The 7,632-nt window shown below is 39.9% G+C and overlaps 4 protein-coding genes across 4 annotated transcripts; all 4 read left to right on the top strand.

The window, feature by feature from the left end:
* Positions 1–438: 438 nt before the first annotated feature.
* TM35_000023050 (uncharacterized protein) lies at positions 439–1,491 on the top strand (the record flags this gene model as incomplete). The annotated part of the gene is made up of 1 exon (XM_029021623.1): positions 439–1,491. The coding sequence occupies one exon, from the start codon at positions 439–441 to the stop codon at positions 1,489–1,491; it is 1,053 nt and encodes a 350-aa protein (XP_028887045.1).
* Positions 1,492–2,318: 827 nt separating this feature from the next.
* On the top strand, positions 2,319–2,807 carry TM35_000023060 (uncharacterized protein; the record flags this gene model as incomplete). The annotated part of the gene is made up of 1 exon (XM_029021624.1): positions 2,319–2,807. The coding sequence occupies one exon, from the start codon at positions 2,319–2,321 to the stop codon at positions 2,805–2,807; it is 489 nt and encodes a 162-aa protein (XP_028887046.1).
* Positions 2,808–3,320: 513 nt separating this feature from the next.
* TM35_000023070 (putative amino acid transporter, putative,amino acid permease) lies at positions 3,321–4,787 on the top strand (the record flags this gene model as incomplete). The annotated part of the gene is made up of 1 exon (XM_029021625.1): positions 3,321–4,787. The coding sequence occupies one exon, from the start codon at positions 3,321–3,323 to the stop codon at positions 4,785–4,787; it is 1,467 nt and encodes a 488-aa protein (XP_028887047.1).
* Positions 4,788–5,607: 820 nt separating this feature from the next.
* TM35_000023080 (Chaperonin HSP60, mitochondrial) lies at positions 5,608–7,305 on the top strand (the record flags this gene model as incomplete). The annotated part of the gene is made up of 1 exon (XM_029021626.1): positions 5,608–7,305. One exon carries the CDS (start codon positions 5,608–5,610, stop codon positions 7,303–7,305), a length of 1,698 nt encoding a protein of 565 aa, XP_028887048.1.
* Between the last annotated feature and the right edge of the window lie 327 nt (positions 7,306–7,632).

Raw genomic sequence — 7,632 nt, forward strand, 5'->3', positions numbered from 1 at the left:
AGAAAACTCCAGAGACTATATTAACACTGTGTAGAGAAATATCTGTTTTTCTTTTTTTATTTATTTATCCCCTGGTTAATTTATATTGACTGTTGACGTTTTAATATAAACCAGGAAACCAAAACAAAAGAAAAAAAAAAAATACGGTTAAAAGCGACTATTTTAAGAGATGGACAATAATTGTATACTCTTTCTATGTTATCCCCTCACACCCTTCCTTTTATATTTCTTTTTTCTTTTAATAAAAAAAAATATTATTATTATTATTATTATTATTATTATTATTATTATTATTATTATTATTTTATTTTTTGTATGTTTTTCTTTATTCGTTTCTTTTTTTTTTTTGTTTCTTCTTCTTCTTCCTTTTATCATTCAAAGATTAGAATCTGTAGAAGTACCAGTTGTAGGATCATGAACAACTCCACTTTATCTTTCATGCCCCCCCTCACATGTGCTGTGCGAGGAGGTGTAATGCAAGTAAATAAGAGAGGACACCCGCAGGCTATTTTACAGCACTCTGTGATTACATTTGGATCTCCCCATGGACGGGCCAACAGTATTCCCTTCAACGCCCTCATTGAGGGTTCGCGTACGGGTGAAGAACGGGTAGTGAACATGGATGATAATAAACGACAGAGAAACCGTGATGCGGAGGCTATTACCCCTGCAACTGGAACAACAACTAATAGTTCAGCAACCACAAGTAGTGCAGATAGTGCAGATCGAAAGAAATTATTACAAGTAAACGCAGAACTGGAGCGAACACTGGAGAAACTGCGGCAAAAAACACGGGAGGAGATGAAGGTGCGACGCAAATTATCTGTAGCACGATTAAAGTTGGAAGAGGAAGTTGACCGTCGAGTTCTTTTAGGCGATGGTCTACTCGACTTAATACGAATGGAACGTACATTTGTGCAAGAACAGAATTCACATTTTATGAAGTTACTCCAAAAAGTAATTTTAGAACGTGATAATGCTTTTCAAACAATAAAGCAACAAAAGATTCAGAAAGAATCGCAGGATGCGATGCAAATTGAAATTAATAATCTACGTGAAGAAAATAAAGCGCTTAGGCAGCAATTTGAAACCCTTAGTGCGTCAAAGACAACGTTAGAAGAATCAGAAAAGAAACTGCGTGAAGAAAATAAGAGGAATGAGAGTCAATTTTTAAACAAGATACGTACATTGGAATCTGAGTTAATGCATACTCAAGCAGAACTACAAAAAGTTAAAAAAGATCTCTCAGATGCACAAAAAACCACAGAAGCTTCTGAAGCTTTAATACAACAAGTTCGACTTTTTGTGCAGATGGTGTGTCAACCAAACTTTTATGTCGTCAAGGATAGATCTCTTCAACCTGTAGATAAGAACAGACCGGACCCAACGGGATTTGTGTTAGTGCCGTTAACAGTTCTTCTACAGGGGTACACACTTCTCTCACCAAGTGATCGGCAAAATCTAATAGAGTGCTATCAGGCGCAACTATGATGATTTGAAAATATATGTATAGTGCAGATCCTATTACCGCCAAAAAAGGAAAAAAAAATGGATATGCGAGGAAAGGGAGTAATTTTACCCATGTTTTTGTTTTTTATTATTGATCTTTCTCCTTCTATATGAATTATTTCCAAAAAAAAAAATAAATTATGTCCAATTTGAAAGACTTTTTCACGGTTGTTTCTTTTTTTTTTTAATATATATATATATATATATATATATATATATATATATATAGTGGAAACATGTTAGTGAAGCCCAGGCTCTAGGCGATTTGAATTTGTAGTTTGCTTATTTCGGCACGTGAGTCTTTTTTTTTTTTCTTTAGATATATCATCCCTCTCTTTCTCCCTTCTCGTGGAGTTATTTTTGCAGTAGCATTGTATTTGTCGCTATCCTCTTTTCAATACTTTTCCTTTTTTATTATTATTTTTGTTCTGCCTTTCAGTAGCGGTAGCTCCCTGACATCGTCTTTACAAGGAAGACGACTGGTTACTGATGTTTGAATATAAATTTGATGATGTGTAAATTATATACGTAGTGTAGAATCATTTTCACTTGTGTAATGAAATGTGAAATAATATCTGAGAAGTGCCCATTTTTTCATTTTATTTTTTCTTTTCTTTTTACAATTCTACTCTTATTTTTCATTTATTCTTTTATTTTTATTTTTTTTTTATTTATCCGTTTTCATTAGTCCTCGAAGTGAATCTACAGTAGCAGGATCACAGAGACTAACGTAACACTTCAAGGCAAAGCAAAAGTAAGCAAGCAAGGGAAAAACAACAACAACAAAAAAAGAGTTTGCATATAAACGGATGCCTGTTCGTCCAAAGCAGACGGCCAGTACATTGTGGCTGGAGCAGCAGCGTGAGAGAGAATATCAGCAGCACCGTAAGCGTGTAGCAGAGCAGAAGGCATGTATTGATAACAAACCACCATGCTCACAGAGCCTGAGTAATAAAAGAGCGTTAATGGAAGAAGAACGGCGCAAGCGAATAGAAGGAGAGAACAGACGATTGGTTGCGAATATGGCCATTATTATGGAAAGGGGTGGTGGAATTGATAACAAAGAACCATGGCGCAGTACTAATGGAGCTCGTGATGCCGAACGTCGCCGAGAAAGGGAACGTCAACGCATTGCTGAAGAAAATATGAAAATGCTTAAACGTTTACAGGGGACAAAATCTGTTTATTCTGTTGAAAAATGGGAGGCAGATCGAGAAGTTAATGAAGAGTACGTGGCACGCTTAAGCCGGTATACATATGAGCCTTCAAGTTCTCACGAAACCTATGATGATGAGTGATGTATGAGTTGACATTCATTTGTTTTTCTATTATTATATACCTGTGCTTATTTGTAGGTTTCTTTTTATCATGCTCTAGTGCCAAATATGTACATGTATAAACTAGATGATTACCACGATTATATAATATTGTGTTAGTCAAAGAATTGTTTTTTTTTTTTTCAGTTGCACTTCGTAGAACAACAAAAATTAAAGACATTTTCATATACAAGAAAATGACCACATGGAAAAAAAAAAAAGAGAGGAAACATATCACTTTTGTTGTTGTTCTTGTTTTCACCTAAAAGAAAAATAGAAGCATATATTCATATGAAAATTCACGTAATTATTATTTTTTCTTTCTTTTTTCTTTTTTTTTCTTTTCTTTTTTTTTTCTGGTTGATGCTGACTTTATGTATACCCATAGAGACGAACGGGTAGGGGGTGTTCGTCACTTTCACCTAAAGTTGCAAAAAGAGGTGGGGGAAAGAAAGGTGATAAATGAGGGAACACAATATAGAGAAGAAAGGGAATATGGGACAGAAACCACCTGAGAAAAATATAGAGTTCGCGGATGATGAAATTATAGGTGTTGTTACTACACCAGGAAATACTAATACTTCGAGTACGATGGAAAAAAATGCATTTAGTCCCATAATCTGTAATTCACAAGAAGAACAACAAGAATTGGAAGAGGTTGGACAACATCATCATCATCATTGTGATAATCATCAACTAAATAAACGACACAAAGGTATCTTTGGAGTTTTTCTTCTTATTCTACACACAGTTATACCTCATGGTGGTCTTCTTTCTAATAGTTTTAACCTTGCTTCCGCTTCTTTAGGGGCTGGTATTATTACATTACCGTGGGCTTTTCGTGCTACTGGTATAATAATGGGAGTTATTTATCTTACTCTTATGACGTTATTTACAGTATATACTATTACAATAATGGGATATGTAATGAAAAAAACAGGATACAGGGCATTTGAACAAATGTCAAGAGGAGTTTTGGGACGCGGTGCTGATTATTTAATGGCTCTCGTTATGGGAGTAAGTTGTTTTGGTGCAGCTGTAGCGTATGTTATTGCTACAGAAAGTTTAATTACACCAGTGTTAAAGCGATCTCCGGTTACACCACAATTTTTAAAGACTGAAAGTGGAATTCGACTTTCTACATGTGGTGTATGGCTTATTGGAATGCTTCCATTGGTAATCCCTAAAAAAGTTAATACACTACGATACTTTTCTGCAATTGGGGTAAGTTTTGTAGTATATTTTGCCATTACAGTTGTGATACATTCATGCCAAAAAGGACTTCCCCGACGTTCAGAAGTTGTTTTTGTGGAAAAGGGGAATGTAGCGTTAGAGGGTCTTGGTGTTTACGTTTTTTCTTATCTTTGTCATGCTGTGGCGTATCAGGTATATTTTGAAATGAAAGTTCCAAGTGTGAAACAACTCGTACTCGCCACTACCATGGGAATGACATTTTGTTCCTTATTATATCTTTTGGCTGGCGTCTTTGGCTACATGGAGTTTGGAAATGATATTGAAGAATCTATACTTTACATGTTTGATCCCATTGAAGAGCCAATGATGATGGTAGGATATATTGGACTTATTATTAAATTATGTGTATCATACGCATTAAACATGATTCCTTGCCGTAATACAGTATATTACATAATTGGATGGGATATTGATCGTCTACCATACTGGAAACACATTATTACTGTAACTATAATCTCTGTTATCGTTTTGGTGTGCGGTATCTTTATTCCAAGAATTAGCACAGCATTAGGACTCGCAGGTGCTGTTTGTGGTGGGTTTATTGGTTTTATATATCCAGCATTATTTTTTATGTACTCTGGTGGGTGGACATTGGTAAAAGTTGGTTGGTTCCATTATATAATGACTTATTTATCACTTTTAATAGGTGTGGTAAGTGTTGTCTTTGGCACTGGTGCAACTATATATTCCACCTTTGGCAAGAGCTAAGGTGATGAACAACAAAAGAAAACGTTTGAACAAAAAAGACATTTCTGTTGAAAAAAACGAAGGCGAGAAGAATAACAAAGTTTAAAAAAAAAAAAAAACTTCAAAAAAAGTTTCGCGAATGTAAAAGAAAAAAAAAAAAGACAGGGTGGGGACCATGGTGTTCCGTTAACGTAAAGAACTGTAAACCTTTATAGAAGTACCCATAACCCATTTCACTAAATGTGAAAAGTCCTTTTTATTATTCTGTTTCTTTTTCCAAAAATAACAGCTAGTCTTTTACTGTATGAAACGGGCTTAATAATAATAAAAACCAATAATCAAATTAATAAAAAATACTGTAAAGGTTTTAAAGAGAACTTATTACAAAATGAAGTCAAACACCATCTGTGTATGATAAAAAAAAAAAAATGTTATTCTGTGTTGTTCAAACTGATTACTTCTACATATTCCAAGTATTTCTGTATTTTCAATATCCTTCCTACCCAAGTAACAGTCTTGGGTAACCACCAAACTGCCAACTAAATTTACCATTCGGAAAATATGTTAGACTATCGTAATTACATCTAAAACAACACAAAAGAAAGCAGGAATTAAATTACTCCATTAGCGAAACAATGAAAAAAAATAAAATGTTACTCTTAAATCGAAACAAGTAAAAACACACACACACACACACAAAAAGTTGTTAACATCCAAGACTCACTAAATTTGGTTTCTCGTGATTAAAAAACACAAAATATTTCCACTGTTCTCATTCTTCATTTTATTAAAATATAACTTAAAAGAACAAGATCACCTAACTACACCTAAACCACATAAAATGTTTCGCTCTGTTTCCCGTTTCGCTGGCAAGGACATCCGTTTCGGCACGGAGGCCCGCCAGGCGATGCAGCGCGGTGTGCAACGTGCTGTTGACGCCGTTGCCACGACCCTCGGCCCCAAGGGCCGCAATGTGATCATTGAGCAGTCGTACGGTGCACCAAAGATCACAAAGGATGGTGTGACGGTTGCGAAGGCAATTGAGTTCAAGGACCCGTTTGAGAACATGGGTGCACAGCTCGTTCGACAGGTGTGTAACAAGACCAACGATCTTGCTGGTGACGGTACGACGACCTCTGCTGTACTTGTGTCGAGCATCTTCAGTGAGGGCCTCAAGTGCATCGCCACTGGCACGAACCCGATTGACATGAAGCGTGGTATGGACCGTGCGGTGGAAGTGATCCTGAAGAGCATTGCAGAGCAGAGCCGCAAGGTGACGAGCACAGAAAACATTGTGCAGGTTGCCACGATCTCGGCCAACGGTGACAACGAGCTGGGCAAGCTGATTGGACAGGCCATGGAGAAGGTCGGCAAGGATGGCGTGATCACGACGCAGGACGGCAAGACAATGACGACGGAGCTGGAGGTGGTGGAAGGCATGAGCATTGACCGTGGCTATCTCAGCCCATACTTCGTGACGGACGCGAAGACACAGAAGGCGGAGCTGGAGGAGGCCTTTGTGTTGGTGTCAGCGAAGAAGATCAGCAACATCCACACGATTCTTCCGACACTGAACCACGTGGTGCGCAGTGGTCGCCCGCTGCTTATTATCGCCGATGACGTGGAAAGCGAGGCGCTGACGACGATGATCTTCAACAAGTTACAGGGAAAGCTTAAGATTATGTGCGTGAAGGCACCTGGTTTTGGCGACAATAAGGCAGCCATGTTGCAGGACATTGCTATCTTCACTGGTGCACGGCTTGTTGGTGAGGAGGGCAGTGGCGTGGAGCTTGATGCGGAGAACTTCGATGCCACCATTCTTGGCAGCGTGAAGAAGGCGACGGTGACGAAGGATGACACAGTGCTGCTGAATGGTGGCGGTGAGGCAAACGTTGTGAAGGAGCGCGTGGAGCTATTGCGTGGACTGATTGAGAACGAGACCAGCGACTATAACCGCGAGAAGTTGCAGGAGCGTCTGGCCAAGCTGAGTGGCGGTGTTGCGGTGATCAGAGTGGGCGGTGGATCGGAGGTGGAGGTGAACGAGAAGAAGGACCGCATCACAGACGCCCTCTGCTCGACCCGTGCTGCGGTGCAGGAAGGCATTGTCCCCGGTGGCGGAGCTGCGCTGCTGCGTGCGAGCAACGCACTTGACGCCCTTCTCGCTGACGCGTCACTCACGGCGGACCAGCGCACCGGTGTGCAGATCATCCGCAATGCCGTCCGTCTCCCTGCACATAAGATTGTGTCGAACGCGGGCAAGGAGGGTGCCGTGGTTGTGGAGAAGATCCTGGAGAACGGTGACGCCGCCGTGGGCTACGACGCACAGCGCGACTGCTATGTGAACATGTTCGACGCCGGCATCATTGACCCCGCGCGTGTTGTCCGTGTGGCGATCACCGACGCCGCCTCTGTCGCTGGCCTGATGATGACCGCCGAAGCCGCCGTTGTGGATCTCCCGAAGGAGGAAAGCCCAGCAGCCGGTGGTATGGGTGGTATGGGAGGAATGGGCGGTATGGGTGGCATGGGTGGTATGTACTAGTGTTCACATCTTGAACTGGTTTCATACATACACTGATGCCATCTACGAGCAAAAACAGACTTTTCACCTATTACTATTTTATCACCGAAAAATTTAACAGCTGTTTTTTTTTCTATTTTGACCTTGACAAGTAGGGATAAGAGTGTGCAATGTGAGAGCGTCTGACCCACTTGTTATCCCACTATTTCGTGCACTATTTCTATTATTCGTGAATCTGCATGAGGGTGGTGTCGCAATGAGTGATGTGGGAGGTGGGGTTGGGACCTTCCTTGTTCCCTTGACTAGTGGTTTCTCGTCTTGATTCTTACGCACACTTTTTTTTTTTTT

Source organism: Trypanosoma theileri (genome assembly GCF_002087225.1).
Source record: "Trypanosoma theileri isolate Edinburgh chromosome Unknown TM35_Tth_2_V1, whole genome shotgun sequence".
Classification (NCBI taxonomy): Eukaryota; Euglenozoa; class Kinetoplastea; order Trypanosomatida; family Trypanosomatidae; genus Trypanosoma; species Trypanosoma theileri.